The sequence below is a fragment of the Medicago sativa genome, chromosome 4 (genome assembly GCF_051527215.1).
Source record: "Medicago sativa cultivar Bolivia chromosome 4, Bolivia_mono, whole genome shotgun sequence".
NCBI lineage: Eukaryota > Viridiplantae > Streptophyta > Magnoliopsida > Fabales > Fabaceae > Medicago > Medicago sativa.
This window is the reverse complement of record NC_140752.1, coordinates 69481196-69494447: the sequence shown is the minus strand read 5'-3', so window position 1 is coordinate 69494447 and position 13252 is coordinate 69481196. Positions and strand designations below refer to the sequence as shown.

Here is a 13252-nt window from a genome sequence, read left to right as displayed (position 1 = left end):
TATTGATAACAAGTTAAACTAACTTCCCTCAAGATATACAATCAACGACTAAAATTACATACTACTCCCTCTATTTCAAAATACATGTCGCATTCAACTACTCACACATGCCAATGCACAACTTTGACAGTTAATATCTTTAATTATCTAAAGTAAAAAATTATAAAAACTAATATTTTGTAAATACTTATCGAAACAAATCGAACAACATACATGTTAACATTTGTATTTATATGTTAATTAAAAATTAGGGTCAAAGTAAATCATGTAAACAAGGAGTACGAGGATCACATTAATTAATGACTTACTTTGTTTTGAACTTAATTTAAACCCTATAGATATATAAAGGGTTAATTATGTTTTTAGTCCCTATAAAATAGCGACCTTGTAAGTTTAGTCCTTACTTAATTTTAATAGCATTTTTAGTCCCTATAAAAAAAAAATTACTTATAATTTTAGTCCCTGCTAAAACAAAGTTTGATTAATTATCCTTAAACTCTTAAATATTTGAACGATTTTTTTGAGACAAGATTAGAACACTATGAAAGGTTCGTTTACTAAAATTTAGAATTTTCAGACATGAAATGAATTAAATATGAATTTTTTAAAACGACAAAAGTTAAAGATAAAAAGTAATAAAATCTGGATGTAGAAATCAAATTTTGCGATAATTTTTTGCGGAGGAACTTTTAGTAATGTTCTAAACATGTCTGCAAAAAATTGTTCAAAAATTTAAGAGTTTAAGCATAAATTAAACAAATTGGAATTGAGTAGGGACTAATACTCAGGGCAAAAAAACAAAATTAGGGACTAAAAATGCTATTAAAATTAAGTAAGGACTAAACTTACAAGGTCACTATTTTATAGGGACTAGAAACATAATTAACCCATATATAAATAGTGTACACGTTAAGAAAAGAAAACCAGAACTCTTATCAAAACAAAACAATAAGAAAACAACAATTCCGTTAACGACAGTGACAGAGACTAACGGCGTCAACACCAACCACGTTCGTTGTATGTTGTCCCTTAACTTTCTCTTTCTCAATTCGTGTTATTCCCAATTCTTAAACCCTAACCCTAATTTAATCGATTGGAATTGAGGGTTTTGTTTTAAGCCAAGTGATTAATCAATTCATTGTTTTGTAATGCGTGTCTCATTATGAATTGATCATAATAATAACTTTAATCTTTTTGTTAATCCTAAACTAACCCCAATTTAATCCGAATCCTGAAACTGAAAAATTAGGTCTCTCTCTCTCTCTCTCTCTCTCTCTCTCTCTCTCTCTCTCTCTCTCTCTCTCTCTCTCTCTCTCTTAATTAATGAATTTGATTGTTTGAATGTTTATTAATAATGGGTTTAATAATAAATAATAATAATAGGTTCCAAGAATCTTTGAGACCTTGTGAATTTCGCTTTAGATTGTGTCCATTAGATTGTGGTACCAATTTTAGTTGAATTATGATGTTTAGATGATTTCTGATTGATGTTCACATTGCTGTTTATATGATGTTTAAATTTATGATAATATGTTTTCCCTTTATTCGTTTATGGCACGCTAAGAACATTGTTGGAATTTTCTCTAACTTTATATTTGTTGATTATTTCTCGTGGCTTCAGAATTTGAATTGCTTCTGATAAATCAAGAAGATGCTTGCTGATGGTTTTCATCTTGGTGGGAATACTCGGAGCGAAATACCAAAGAATTCTTCATCAGTTATCTCAAACATTCCGCGAAAGAGATGTTTTGATGAGTTAAGCTATCTCAACAACGGACAACCGCGTCAAAATCCAAGAGCTCTAATTGATGCCTATGGTAGTGACAAAAGCCAAGAAACTTCTGGCAGTAAGCCTTTGTTAGTGGAGCGACCGGATAAAAACAGTATGGATAAGTTTATGACAACATCATGGCAGAATACTGAAGAGGAGGAGTTCGATTGGGAAGATATGAGTCCGACACTAGTAGACCATAGTAGAAGTAATGGTTTCTTGCAACCAACTATTGGTTTCTCATCAGAAAAGCCTGTTACCGTTGCAGCAAGTGCAACTACTTCAGCGTCAAGGGTGTTTCCTGGTCTCAATTCTAATATTGAGTACCGTCCACCAGTTCTGCCAGCAACTTTTGAAACGAGGCGCTCCATAAATGTGCATGCTCCGCATCCTCCCAGCATAACTCCTATATTTCCATCGAAGAATCCTGTTAGGAATCCATTCAAATCAATAAATGCTAATAGTACCAGTGTGAGTCATGGTCTAATTAACAGACCTTTTCCTGTGCATGAACATGGTGTTGAGAACAACGATACCAGTAAAAGAAACCTGTATCAGTTGCCTAATCAGCTACCCGGTCTGATTTCATCTAACCCGCATAACAGTGGACAAACGCCACCATTCCGGTTTTTTCCATCTCAGGATCCAGCAGCGTCACAATTTACTTATAGCACTTCTTTGCCAGGACATTGTGCTGCTATGAGTAACCCCCTGCCAAATGCACAACTTGTTATGCCACTTCCTTCGCCAGGCCAAAGAATTGCAAACAGCTCTTTCGGTTTCCTGGGGGGAGCTTTGCCACCTTTGCCTCCAGCTGGCCCACATGCTCTACCCCAGATTCTACCTAATCCCAATCCTGGTCCTTCTGTGTCAAGCCAACAGCCAACTGTTGGATATTCTAATTTGATTAGTTCACTCATGGCCCAAGGTGTTATGTCATTGGCTAATCAAGCTCCTGCGCTGGTAACTAAATCTATCCTTAGTTTAATTTTTATATCCCATTTTCCTTCCATTTTTGTTTGATTGCGTACCAATTTTGTAATTATATTATTATGTTTGTAGGATTTTGTTGGCATTGAGTTTGATCCAAATCTTCTGAAGGTTCGTCATGAATCTGCAATCAGTGCCTTATATGGCGATCTTCCTAGACAGTGCACAACTTGTGGCATCCGATTCAAGTCCCAAGATGAGCACAGAAGTCATATGGATTGGCATGTGACTAAGAACCGTATGTCTAAAAACCATAAGCAGAAGCCCTCGCGCAAGTGGTTTGTGAGTGAGACGATGTGGCTTAGTGGTGCAGAGGCATTGGGAGCTGAATCAGCTCCAGGTTTTTTGCCAACCGAGACCACTGAGGAAAAGAAAGAAGATGAAGAGTTGGCAGTTCTTGCTGACGAGGACCAAAATACATGTGCATTATGTAGAGAACCTTTTGACAAGTTTTACAGTGATGAAACGGAGGATTGGATGTATAGAGGAGCTGTATACCTTAATACGCCTAATGGAATAACAACAAGCATGGACAGGTCGCAGTTAGGCCCCATTATTCATGCTAAATGCATATCTGAATCTACCCCGTCTGAATATTTTGTGACGGATGAAGGGGTATGTGTTTCTTGTATTATTACTTTTCTATGCATTGTCTTGTTTTTGTTCCACTTTATGTCTTTAATTCATTGACTGACATATGTTTTTGGGGGAGAACAATACTAGTTGACTAGATTTCTTTGCAACTTTATGTTTTTTCTTTCCCATTGGTAAAACTTGTTTTTGGGCGAGATGTCCAGAATTCAGCAGCCATATTGTTCTTTTGGTGACTTCTCTTCAAGTGAGAATCAATCCATTATATCGTAAATCGCACGTTTTGGCTGAAATCCAAATGCTATGTCCTGTTTTTTCCGTCTTCTATGTCATGTCTTGCAAATGAGGATATCATGGTTTAAAATAGCTTGCAACACTAGGCATGGTAAAAACTGCAAATATATGTGCCTATTTAATGGCTGCCAACTTCACATGATGTTATTATTTCAAGTGGACTTTTGCATGTGCTGATGTTCTTCAAGCAGAGCAAATATTTATTCTTTTGTTTTCCTCTTTGTATGCAGGGCACCTATGAAGAAGGCAGCCAAAGAAAACGAATGCGGAGCTGACTAAAGTAGTCCATTTATGTTCACTGTAAGCCTGTAACTTACTAGTTTCGGATCAATGTATGCTCAATGTATGCAGGGCCTCTTGCCTAAATTATGTACTTGTATAGATGCTCCTGTGTAACATGCATATCTTATTGCAGTCAAAAGTTTGCATTTAACCTGCAAATTTTCAGTACCTTACATTTATTGTCATTTCTTGTACTTCATTTTTGGCAGGAATTTGGCAAAGGATCCATGAGCACTTACTGTTTGAATTGTTATATCCAATTTAAATTGTGCATTGATGAATGAATGAGAATACTACAGATATTTGATGTTTTTTTTCCTTCTATAATTATTTCTGCTAGACATTTTATTTTAATGTCATTGGCTCTTTCTATAAGTTATTTTATTGCTTTTTTCTCTATTATTTTGTTGTTCCAATGAATGAATTTTTTTTATAAGGTAAGAGATGGAGTCACCAAAAAAAAAAAGAAAAAGAGATGGAGTCACCAACTATTTGTCTCTTTGTCCTTAAAAAAGAGATATCATTAATTCGTTTTACTATATTGGTATCTACAATCTAAATCAAAAGCTTAATTAACTATATAAAAAAAATTAGTATCTACAATATTGACTAAACAAGACTTATTAGTTCGAAATATAGGGCGCTATCTTTCACACGAGCCAAATTATCGCAAAGATCACTAAAGAATGTAAATTAGTTAATTAATCAAACAAGTGATTATACATAAACATGATAACTTATCCTATCAAACTCCTCTTATCCAGACAGTCAAACAAAGTTATAGGTTGTATTGTATTTGAATCCACACTTTTTGTTCATGAAAACATAGTGACAAACACCACAAGAAATTCACATTTCAAGGTTCCGAGTTTGGATCCAAATAAGATGTCTCCCATACCGATATTGATATTGCCAGTCAAATTAGGTCTCATGAACTGAATCAAAACCTTTTTCTGTGTGTTGTCTCATTCCTTTGAACTCTAAAACGTTGCTTCTCCCTCACTATGCAGTGTTACTATGAAACACTGAATCTTCAAACACATTTCATCCACAATTGTAACGATTAACTCAAATTTCTTCGAAGCGTCATTTTTATATTATTTTCTTATGAGGTGCTATTGGGAAATATTTGGATTTCTACACACAATTGAATCAATTAACGCCAAACTTGGTTAAGGTGAAAGAATCATGTTTGGTTCGCATAATGTTATAAATAAATTAGTAGTAACATTTTTTATTTTTTTTTACAAATTATTAGTAGTAACAATGACATGTAAGCAAAATTCCTAAAAAAAAAAAAAGATTTATAAGCAAAAGATAGCTCAATTATCTTAAAAAGAAATATTGTAAAAAAAAGTGCTCGAACATGATCACTTTTTAAAGAGAGAAAGACTTGACAAAAAGGTTACAAGATCTAAGGTTTGTGTTTGTGATCTTAAAGACACTCAAATATTGTGATACTTAATACTTGTTTGAGATGAAACGATAAAACTAAACACACTCAAATATTGTGATCTACGAATTTGAAAAAAGTGCTGAAATGCTTGATAAAAAGAGCCTTAGGCTTTGTTTGGGAGTTTGGAGGGGAGGGGAAGTGAGGGTTTTGGAAAAAAGGAAGGAGCAAGTGGAAGAAATAGAAGACATTGGGAGGAGAGGGCTTTGGAGGTTAATTTTTTACTCATAATAAAAAATCCCCCCTCATTTGGGGGAACTCAAAAATTGTATTGGGGGAAGGTTTTGGGGGGTTATGGAGGGTTTATATGAATTTTTCAAATTCAATCTATATTGTTATTATATTCTTAAAATTAAAAGTATATTAATCATAAGTATTAGTTTATCATTCTCTAAAAAACTGTTCTTTCAAAAAATGTGAATTTTTTATCCATTTTTCTATATATTTTCGACCCCCCAAAGCCCTCCCCTCCCTTCCCCTCCAAACTCCCAAACAAAGCCTTAGATAACACCTAGAGAAATTAGTGAATTGGTTGATTCAAAATGACAAATCAAACTATCCATTTTAAAAAATATAAAAATATTGAAAACAAAAATGTGAAAATAATACATGACTTAAAAAACCTTACTTTACCCTGTAAAAAAAGCTTACTATTGATTGATTTTTTTGTTGTTGAAGAAAAGACGCTTATAACATTTCATTTATAATTAAAGTTTCAATACAATTGGGTATAACATAATAAACTGCGGGACTAGCTAATACTATGGTCTCTTCAGCGAGAGTATGAGCTACCACATTGACTTGTCATCTAACAAACTCCACTCGAGAGTTGGAAAATTTGAAATGAAAAATAGAGCGAGAAGCTGCAACAATATGACCAAACTCAGATATATCTTCTCGTCTAGAATTGAATGCATCTTTTGTGATTGATATGAAATAGATATATGAAACTATTTATGTTATATTTTTTGAAGGAAGATATAGATGGAACCATTTTTTGAAGGAAGATATAGATGGAACCATTAGCAATAAACCCATTTGGATTGATATGACGGTGTTGGCTTGAGACTTTACAGTGTACTCCTCTTCAAAGTCTCATGTTCAATCGAGAGTTGAAAAATTTGGAATGAAAAATAGAGCAAGAAGCTGCAACAATATGACCAAACTCAGATATATCTTCTCGTATAGAATTAAATGCATCTTTCGTGATTGATATGAAATAGATATATGAAACTATTTATTTTATATTTTTTGAAGGAAGATATAGATGGAACCATTAGCAATAAACTCATTTGGATTGATATGATGATGTTGACTTGAGACTTTAGAGTGTACCCCTCTTCAAAGTCTCATGTTCAATTTTCTCCGGTATCGATTTGGTTGGCATAATTTAATTTCTTAAAAGCAAGATCAACTAATTAGATATGTGACTGACAGAAAGAAAAAAAAAAAGGAATGTATATTTTTATTTTGAAAGAAAAAGGGAAACATATATAATAATCGAAGAAATAAAAATGTTAATCAAAGAAATGCTTTTTTCAAAGTCGGCCCTAACTTTTTAGTGAGAGAAATTCCACCTTCTTTTTAAGCTCGCTTTCCCTTTCACTTGTCGAGAATGGGTGGTTTTAAGTCACTTTTTTTGACTTAGAATCCCCCTCTCCACCTTTTTTTTTTCCCTTTCTTTCAATATAAATAAGTGATTTTCACATATATCAAGTTTTTTCTTTTGTGTTTTTTCGTGATTTCGTCGTTTGAGTGTGGTGTTGTGTTGTTCGTCGTCTTATGCGGCGTTGTTTGATTTCACATCTTGTTGTGCGGTGTTCGTTTGGCTCTTATTGAAAGATCAACTTCAGACAATCACATATTCAATCAATGATTTAAGCGTCAACGTTGCAGATTTGAAAACATGGGTATTCTGGTGATTTACATTTTTTCATATTATTTGATGGCATTTTGTCGTTGTATACTATTAACTTGGGTGCTGTGAGTTTGTTCACAGATTCATCTTTTACGTTTTTAGCGATATTGATCATGTTATTGTCTTTTATGTATTCTATCAGTTTAAATGAATGAATATCATTTTGCTTTTGTAAAAAAAAAAAAATCAAAGAAATGCTACCGGAAAATTATTATCTTATCTTATCTTATAATAATAATAATAATCCTTATTTATTAATTTTGTTCCGAGAGTATGGTCCGAACCGGAGCTGTGCGGTCCCCAGTCGACCCTTTTCTTGATGTCCCTGAACTGAAGGTCATCCAAGACCTGGGTCCAGCTGGCCGGAGAAGGCGATAACCGATGGGGTTATTGCTACTATGAAGGCTTTGGAGGTCGCTGCTGCCCTGAACAACGCTTCGTTGGAAAGTGAAGTTCGGGTTGATGCTTTGGTGCAGGAGAGGGATGCTCTGACCGCCAAGGTCTCTGCTCTGAAGGAGGATCAAAGGAGCAAGAGGTCAGTTGCAGAGGAACGTGACCGTCAACTTGCTGCTTTAAAGGAGCAGTTTTCAGAGGCTCGGACTGCTCTCGAGCAAGCTGCTGATTCCTCCCGAAAGCTGGCCGAGGAGAAGGTGTCCTTGGAGGAGGCTCTGAAGAAAGCGGACCTCCCTGGGGAGGATGAGGCGGAAGACCTTGCTGTCCTGCGGCGCGCCGGCCTTGTGGACAGGATTGGTGAGCTGGAAGGAAGCTTGGTGGACGCCGTCAAGCTTGGTTTTGATCGAGCGGTGGCTCAGCTGAAGGTGGTGAACTCGGGTATCGAGCTGAATGTCGAATGAATTCATCCCCTTAGTGAAGTGAAAGATGGGGTGATCACTCCGCCTCCTGATCCCGAGGAAGATGATGGGCATGTTGATGAAGCCCAGGCCTGATGAGGCCTTTGTAATTAATATCTTCTTCAACAACCAAGCTTGTAATGACATTGTGTGCCCCTAGTGGTTTTAGCACTTTTTGTAATATAATTGCACTATTCTCAATTACACTTGTTTGAAATATATGATTTACTTTCAAGTATAATGTTTGATTGCTCGTTGTGTGAGGCTTTTTAATACTGTTTAAAGTATTTGTTGAGAGCGAGCTATCTATCTTGTGTGCTTCACAGACTGCAATAATTCATATGCTCTTTAGCTGTTCGACTTGCATTGTTGCTCGCTACTGAAATGCGAGGTTTTTATGCCCAAGCTCGCTTTGCTGTGGTGGCATGGATTACCCCCCGCAGTCATTATTCCGACGAAGTGATTTGATGACCGGAGAGTTTAGCATGCCCTCCTAACTTCTTGTTACTTTGACTTGATGAAATCAAAAGTTCTGCCCTTTTCTTCCCAGGTAGCTAGTTACTTTGTTCGGAAAGTTTTACCTTTGCGTTGTTTTGCAAGGAAGAGTTTGGACAGGAGGTTTTCAACTGTTTATGCGGAGTATTAGTTTGAAGTGTTGCACATCCAAGAGATCGTTTATCTGAATGTGTGTCCAAAGTTGTGTTTCGGACGTGTAACAACGGATGAATGAAGACATCATTCTAAGTTCAACGCACTGAGGCGTGAATCACCCATCGCGAGCTGGGGTTCTACCTAACATGCCGAGCAGTGATGTCGCAGCGGTAAGCGTACATACTGAGGAGTAAGAGATTTTGTTGTGTAAATTTCTCTCATCCTTTTTCTTTTTGGATTCAGAGTGGCACGACTTTTCTCTTCCGTTTATTTGCTCGTTGGAGAGCGAGGAGTTCGTTGTATAGAACTGATTATGTACACTAGAGTAAATTGGCGTTGTCTGCCATCTACGTGTAATACTTTTTGAGTTTTTCTGCATTCCAAGTCCTTGGAATTGTGTTTTGGTGGAGATCTTCGAGTCCGTAAGCCCCCGTCTCGGTCTTCATCCGGATCCTGTAGGGGCCATCCCAGTTGGCGGCGAGTTTCCCTTCTTCAGAATCCTTCTGGTTTCGCCGAAGGACAAGGTCGCCTACTTCGAATTCCCTTCTTATGACCTTCTTGTTGTGGCAAGCGGCTATTTTTTGTTTTAACGCTGCCTCTCGTAAGGTTGCCCCGATCCTGACTTCGTCGACAAATTCGAGCTCTTCACGTAGATTTGCCGTATTGGTTGGGAAGTCAGTGCTGGCGTCAGTACACCATTTGAGTTCGGTTAGCTCATTGGGTAAGACCGCCTCTGTCCCAAACGTAAGTCGAAAGGTTGACTCGCTAGTTGTGGAATGGGGAGTAGTTATGTAGGCCCAAAGGACCGCATGCAACTTTTTAGCCCATTGGGTTTTAGAAGTTTCTAGTCTTCTTTGTATTCCTCGCAGAATGACCCTGTTCGCAGCCTCGGCAAGGCCGTTGGCTTGTGGGTGTTCGACAGAGGTGAAGCTTTGTTTGATGCCGATATTCCTTAGGTAGTCCTGGAACCTTTGATCCGTGAACTGTGTACCATTGTCGGATATCACTTGTGCTGGTACTCCAAATCTTACTAGGATGTTTCTTTTGAAGAAGTGGAGTACGTTTTTAGATGTGATCTTGGCCAATGGTTCTGCTTCGATCCATTTGGTTGAGTAGTCCCTTGGAGTTGGATGATCCGTCTACGAAGACGGTCCATTCCTCGAAGCTATCCTCAACTGGGAAAGTCATCTCGACAAGAAAGTCGGCGAACACTTGTGCCTTCAGTGCCTTTATGGATTCGTAACGTATGTCGAACTCGGACAGTTCGAGTGACCACTACATCTGGGCGACCCAAAATTTGCCTGATGGGTTGGTCCGTCTGGACTATCACTGTATGCGCTAGAAAATACTGCCTCAATCTTCGGGCAGCTGTGAGGAGTGCGAGAGCCACCTTTTCAATTCTCTGGTACCTCGTTTTAAGTCCTAGCAGTGCTTTGCTGGTGAAGTATATCAGTTTTTGTCCCTCTGCCGTTTCTCTGATGAGAACGGTGCTTACCGCGTCAGAGGAAACGAAAAGGTATATGTACAGTACTTCATCTTGATCGGGTCGTAAGAGAACTGGTGGTGCAGAGAGGGTTTCTTTGAGATGCTTCAAGGCGGTCTCGCACTCGTCCGTCCATTGGAACTTCGTTTCTTTCCTCAAGAGTTTGAAGAAAGGAAGTGCGTGTTGAACGAATTTAGCCACAAATCTAGAGAGAGCAGTCAACATACCATTGAGCGTTTGGATGCACTTCTTGGAGTGGGTGTTGGAAACTCATTAAATGAGCGACATTTGTCCGGGTTCGCCTCGATCCCTCTTTCTGTCAGATAGAAACCGAGGAACTTACCTGCTTGGACTCCGAAGGTGCATTTCTTTGGGTTGAGCCGCATGTTGTACTTCCGAGTTTGTTCGAACATTCTTTTGAGATGAGCGGCATGATCCACCTCTTGTTGGGATTTTACAATCATGTCGTCCATATAAACTTCGAGAATGTCGCCCAGAAGTGTCTTGCCATAGACTCTGTTCATCATTCGTTGATAAGTAGCCCCCGCGTTTCGCAGACCGAAGGGCATTACGTTGTAGTAATAGTTCCCTGATTCGGTCTTGAAGGCTGTTTTCATTTTATCTTCTTCGGCCATGGGTATCTGGTTGTACCCAGAAAAGGCGCCCATGAAGGATAAAAGTTTGTAGCCGGAGGAATTATCTACGAGTTTATCGATGTTAGGAAGAGGATATGCGTCTTTAGGGCAGGCCCTATTAAGATCGGTATAGTCAACACACATACGCCATTTTCCATTAGATTTCTTGACAAGTACAACATTGGAGAGCCAGGTAGTGTATTTGGCCTCAGAAAGAAAATTTGCCTCTAAGAGGTCTTTTACAGCTTTTTCTGCAGCCTCTGATTTTTCAGGAGACTGCTTTCTACGTCGTTGGGCTAAAACGCTAACTCCGGGATCTACTGTCAGCTGGTGACAAGCGACGCTAGGGTCGATTCCGGGCATGTCAGCCGCGCTCCACGCGAATAGGTCGACGTTCTCCCAGAGGCAGGCGATTAGCTGGTTTCTGACAAATTCGGGGAGATCCTGGCTAATTTTGAAATTTTTCGAGAGATCGCTTCCAAAAGGGACCAGCTCGAATTCACCATTAGGAATAAATCTAAGAAGTTTTGCGTTGAGCGGATCCTTCTTCTCCCGTTTCTGTTCCTTCAGATCTTCCTTGGTGAACCTGGGGTCAAGTTCGACCAAGTTGGCATCCAGAGTGCTCGCATCAGCTTTCCCTTTGTCTTCAGCAGGTTTGCTGGATTGGGAAACCGAGTTCTGAGATTTGTTAGCTTGGAGGAAACATCTTCTTACAACATCGATGTCTCCGTTGAGAGAGGCAATGATGCCATCCTTTGCATGGTATTTCAACTTCAGATGAGTGGTTGAACATGCAGCCCCTAGTTGGGCGAGCCCGGTCCTTCCTATAATGCAATTGTAGAGAGAAGGGCAGTCGATCACCAAGAATGGGACCTTTATTGTTTTCTTGGCCTCCTTTTCACCGAAGGTGACCAGTAGTTCTACGTACCCCATGGCTGAGTGGATGAGCCGTTGAAGCCGTAAAGTTCATCTCCAACGTAAGGAGAAAGGTTTTTCTCCGTTAGTTGAAGAGTTTTGAACAGGCTGGTGTACATGATGTCGCACGAGGCCCCTGTGTCAATCATGACTCGTCGGACGTCTGCATTGGCCATCGATGCTCGCACGAGCAAAGGAATAGCGGAATTTGAAGCTCCACCAGGCAGTTCAGAATCGTAGAATGCCAAAGGCGGCTTTCCTCCGTGATTAGAGGGGGCCATTACATTGACGCTCATGAGCTCCTCGAATTTCCTTATCATGCTACCCATGGAGATATTCAGCGCTCCTCTAGTGATGATGTTGGCAGTGGGGAACTGCTCCCAGGTGCATGAGTAGGGGACGATTTCCACGTTGTCAGGGAAATCACTGAGGTGTTCCACGAACATGGCGATGGTTATTCCAGGCTCAAAACCGTCACCGATGAGCTCGACGGTTTTCTTTCTGTTTCTGGATTTTTCACGAACTTCTTGCGCCGTCCCCTCTGGATGAGGAGTTCGATGGCATCCTTCAGATGGATGTAGTCATCGGTGGTGTGTCTGTGGCATTTGTGGAATCGACAGTATTTTGTTTTGTCGATCCCCTTCCTCTCTTGAGATGGAGCCTTTGGTGGCTTGATGCCAACTTCTGTCAGATCGGCTACAGCGATCTCGGCGAGGATTTTCTCCCTTGACATGGCCAAAGAAGTGTACTTGGTAAAGTGGCTGTTAGGCCTCTTGCTTTCCCGAGCAGCTTTGCCTTCCTTCTTCTTTTCGTGGAAGGGCTTTTTGGAGGATTCAGCAGCAGGCTCCTCCTTCCTGTATTTGTTGAGGCTGTCCGCATACAGTTCCTCTTCGTAGGTGATGTAGATCTTGGCGATCGCTAGGAACTAGTTGAGAGTCCTTGGGCGATCTAAGCGGACAGCTTTCTTGACGTCAGTGTCTTCGCGCAGACCCTTGCAATGAGGTACAATTTCATTGTTTCATCGGCACCTGGTACCTGAACAGCTTCTTTGTTGAACCTCTCAAGGTAGTCTTGGAGGGATTCGTTTCTTCCTTGAACAATGGCTTCAAGGGATGCCACCATTTTTGGTTGCGTCCTTGAAGCCGTGAAGTGGGTTGTGAACTCGTAGCAGAGGTTGCTCCATGAGTCGATGGAGTTTCTCCTTAAGTTCTTGAACCATGTGACCGCTCCTCGTTTTAGAGTAGTGACGAAGAGCTTATATTTGACGGCGCCTCGCACCGACCTGTAAGTGAGAACCGCCTCGATGTTCTCGATGTGCTCATTCGGATCAGTCGTCTCGTCGTATGAGTCCATTTGCGGAGGTTTCTCCAGTCCGTGAAGGATAGGAGCTTCTCGGATGCGTCGTGTGAACGGACCAT

General features: G+C 39.6%; 3 protein-coding genes across 5 annotated transcripts; 2 read left to right on the top strand and 1 right to left on the bottom strand.

Annotated features, from left to right (window-relative positions):
* Nucleotides 1-925: 925 nt before the first annotated feature.
* Nucleotides 926-4235, top strand: LOC146931275 (polyadenylation and cleavage factor homolog 4-like). 3 transcript variants are annotated; one of them, XM_085702759.1, is made up of 5 exons: nucleotides 926-1017; nucleotides 1622-2734; nucleotides 2834-3376; nucleotides 3877-3946; nucleotides 4138-4235. In XM_085702759.1, the coding sequence occupies exons 2-4, from the start codon at nucleotides 1652-1654 to the stop codon at nucleotides 3919-3921; spliced, it is 1671 nt and encodes a 556-aa protein (XP_085558885.1). In that variant the 5' UTR covers nucleotides 926-1017; nucleotides 1622-1651; the 3' UTR covers nucleotides 3922-3946; nucleotides 4138-4235. The 3 variants fall into 3 exon arrangements, with proteins under 3 accessions (XP_085558885.1, XP_085558883.1, XP_085558886.1); XM_085702760.1 differs by lacking the exon at nucleotides 926-1017 and adding an exon at nucleotides 1032-1249; XM_085702757.1 differs by having other exon boundaries at nucleotides 3877-4235.
* Nucleotides 4236-7697: 3462 nt separating this feature from the next.
* On the top strand, nucleotides 7698-8153 carry LOC146931274 (uncharacterized). The gene has a single exon (XM_085707646.1). The coding sequence runs from the start codon at nucleotides 7698-7700 to the stop codon at nucleotides 8151-8153; it is 456 nt and encodes a 151-aa protein (XP_085563772.1).
* A 995-nt stretch (nucleotides 8154-9148) lies between these two features.
* On the bottom strand, nucleotides 9149-12280 carry LOC146931273 (uncharacterized). The gene is made up of 5 exons (XM_085707645.1): nucleotides 11848-12280; nucleotides 11097-11743; nucleotides 10628-10925; nucleotides 10057-10433; nucleotides 9149-9940 (listed from the first exon to the last, which is right to left on the bottom strand). The coding sequence occupies exons 1-5, from the start codon at nucleotides 12278-12280 to the stop codon at nucleotides 9149-9151; spliced, it is 2547 nt and encodes an 848-aa protein (XP_085563771.1).
* Nucleotides 12281-13252: the final 972 nt, after the last annotated feature.

Excerpts from the sequence above, each read along its gene's own strand:
- LOC146931273 (XM_085707645.1), bottom strand. The coding sequence starts at position 12,280 with ATGTTCGTGGAACACCTCAGTGATTTCCCTGACAACGTGGAAATCGTC. Across the intron at positions 10,926-11,096 it reads CTACCTGGCTCTCCAATGTT|ATACCCATGGCCGAAGAAGA; the intron begins GTACTTGTCAAG and ends GGGTACAACCAG. Across the intron at positions 10,434-10,627 it reads CACCTTCGGAGTCCAAGCAG|AAACGAAGTTCCAATGGACG; the intron begins GTAAGTTCCTCG and ends TCTTGAGGAAAG.
- LOC146931275 (XM_085702759.1), top strand. The coding sequence starts at position 1,652 with ATGCTTGCTGATGGTTTTCATCTTGGTGGGAATACTCGGAGCGAAATA. Across the intron at positions 2,735-2,833 it reads CTAATCAAGCTCCTGCGCTG|GATTTTGTTGGCATTGAGTT; the intron begins GTAACTAAATCT and ends TTATGTTTGTAG. Across the intron at positions 3,377-3,876 it reads ATTTTGTGACGGATGAAGGG|GGCACCTATGAAGAAGGCAG; the intron begins GTATGTGTTTCT and ends CTTTGTATGCAG.
- LOC146931274 (XM_085707646.1), top strand. The coding sequence starts at position 7,698 with ATGAAGGCTTTGGAGGTCGCTGCTGCCCTGAACAACGCTTCGTTGGAA.